This window comes from Crocuta crocuta, unplaced genomic scaffold, assembly GCF_008692635.1.
Source record: "Crocuta crocuta isolate KB4526 unplaced genomic scaffold, BGI_CrCroc_1.0 scaffold8, whole genome shotgun sequence".
NCBI classification, from domain to species: Eukaryota; Metazoa; Chordata; class Mammalia; order Carnivora; family Hyaenidae; genus Crocuta; species Crocuta crocuta.
This window is the reverse complement of record NW_027532162.1, coordinates 635,805-638,097: the sequence shown is the minus strand read 5'-3', so window position 1 is coordinate 638,097 and position 2,293 is coordinate 635,805. Positions and strand designations below refer to the sequence as shown.

At 51.7% G+C, this 2,293-nt stretch overlaps 1 protein-coding gene across 1 annotated transcript in view; it reads left to right on the top strand.

Moving 5' to 3' along the window:
- Positions 1 to 2,198: 2,198 nt before the first annotated feature.
- The window catches only part of ASPG (asparaginase), a 37,709-nt gene continuing 37,614 nt past the window's right edge, over positions 2,199 to 2,293 (top strand). The window contains exon 1 of the mRNA XM_077776532.1: positions 2,199 to 2,222. Coding sequence (XP_077632658.1) covers positions 2,199 to 2,222 — 24 coding nt within the window. The remainder of the gene's footprint in view (positions 2,223 to 2,293) is intronic.

Sequence of the window (2,293 nt, the reverse complement as noted above, 5' to 3'; positions counted from 1 at the left end):
TCTCTCTCCCTCCCCCCCCCCACCCCTTCTACCCCTCTCCCCTCCCTGCGGTCCCTCTCTCTCTCAAAACAAAATCGGGAAAAGAAGAATCTATTGCCAAACCTGAGATTGTGAAGATTTATTCCTGTGTTTTCTTCTAATAGTTTTATAGGTTCTGTTTTTATAGTAAGTCACCCGTCCGTTTTGAGCTACTGTTTGTATATGGGGTAGTAGGGCAGGGGCCCAGCCTTAGCTAGACTAGGAAAATAGGACACACAGTTAACAGCTCAGAACTGAAAGCAAGGACCTTACTGCCAACCTGACAAACTAAAAGTGTTCTGATACTGTGAACAGTTACACACCAACAAAGAGAATCTGGTGAGATGGACAGCTTTCTAGAAACACACGCACTGCTGCAACCGAGTCAGGAAGGAAGAGTACATCTCCGCAGGCCTCTAACGAGAGAAGAGGCTGAATAATCAAAACCTCCCAACAAAGGAGAGTTGAAGGACAGACGGCCCCAGTGCCAGGCGCCCTAGAAAGCAAGAGTTAGCATTAGTCCGACTCACACTCTTCCAGGAACTGAGGCGGAGGGAGCGCTTCCTAACGCATCCGGGAGGCCAGCGGCGCCCGGCACCGGAGCCAGAGGCACCACAAGGAAAGTACAGACCCACGGCTCGTAGGGCGTCCGTGTGAAAGCCCTCAGCAAGATAGTGGCAGCCTCCGTACACTGAGAGGGTGTCCCGCCCTCGGTCCCGTGTGCTGTTGCTGCGGCAGTGACGGGGTCCTGCCCGGGCCTCTTCTGCGGGGACGCAGAGCCCTACGGGCGGGGACTTGGGTGCTGATAAGTGTCGGTTTTACGGATGGCTGGATGTGCGTCACCATGTGGCCTGAGGTTGCTTTTGATTGTTCTTGATGTTGATGTTGTGAGCCTAGTATCGAAGTGTGGAAGGGTGAGTGCCTCAACTTCCCCTGACAGTTAATACCTGGCGTAGAGAACTCCACATTGTGCAAAACCTGGCGTTTTGGGGTCAGATTCTTCCCATTGGTCTCTGGGGTGAACCAGGTCTCCTTGGGGGGGGCAGGCACTGCTGTTGGGTTTGGTGCCTTTGTTTTGTTTGGTTCTGGTGAGGGAGGTGGGAGGCGGGCTGTTGTCACTGGGACTCCACCGGCGTCATCACTTGCCGCCCTGCTGAAGTACACCTGCCTTGTCGCGGTCCCAAGAGGGCCGCTGAAGAGTGCACGTGGCTGCAGCCACGAACAGTGTTGGTAGTATATGTCGTTGGTATAAAACGTAACATGAGGGGCGCCTGGGTGGCTCAGTCAGTTGAGTGTCTGACTTCGGCTCAGGTCACAATCTCAGGGTTTGTGGGCTCAGGGCCCCGCATTGGGCTCTGTGCTGACTGCTTGCTTAGAGCCTGGAGCTGTTTCAGATTCTGTGTCTCCTTCTCTCTCTGCCCCTCCCCTGCTTGTGTTTTGTCTCACTTGGTCTCTCAAAAATAAATAAATGTAAAAAAAAATTTTTTTTTAAACCCCAAAATGTAATATGAAATACAACGGAGTGATGAAATGTATTATGACAAAGCCAAAGAATTTCATCTAATTGATGACCTTGAAAACGATTACAACTTACCTGGGGAAAAGTAAGTTCGGTAGGGTTAGGTAATCCTAAAACCACACTCAGTGAGTTGTTACTGTCTAAAAATGATTAGAACAATCATCTTCATCAAATTTCACACAGGAAAAAAATGGCTCCAGTGAGAATCTACAGTGGCAGAAGTTGTGGCTGATAAAATTATAAATGGAACCCATTTCCCCAAACATTTCTCTGGAAGAGAATTAACCCTAATGAAAGATGTTTTATTAAAAAAAAACACTGAGCAGGGAATTACAAGGACTTAGTGAAATTAACTCCAGAAAATAACTTTTTGAGTGAAAAATGAAGAATTGTTAATATCATGCTGATGAACGTGTTTCGGATCACATCCACGCTGTCAGGACGGGGCGTGGACCTCTGGACTCCTAGTGCGGGAGCCGAAGTCTCCGTGGATAGTAGCTGTCCCTCCCTCCCTCCCTCCCTCCGCAGGGGGCTGGCTTCCTGCCTTCCCTGTGCGGCCCCCCGCCACCCGGGGTCCCAGGAGGCACGGAGGTCCCGGCTGGACGTGCGTTTGGCTGTGCTGTTGCTGCTCAGCCTCGCAGCCTGGGTCCCGCGCAGCCCCATGGGGCTGTTTCTCCGCTTCCTTGTACGTCCTTCTCCTCGCACACAGCGTCCTGCTTGGACTGCTGGCCCTGCTCACCCCCCCCCCCCCCCCCC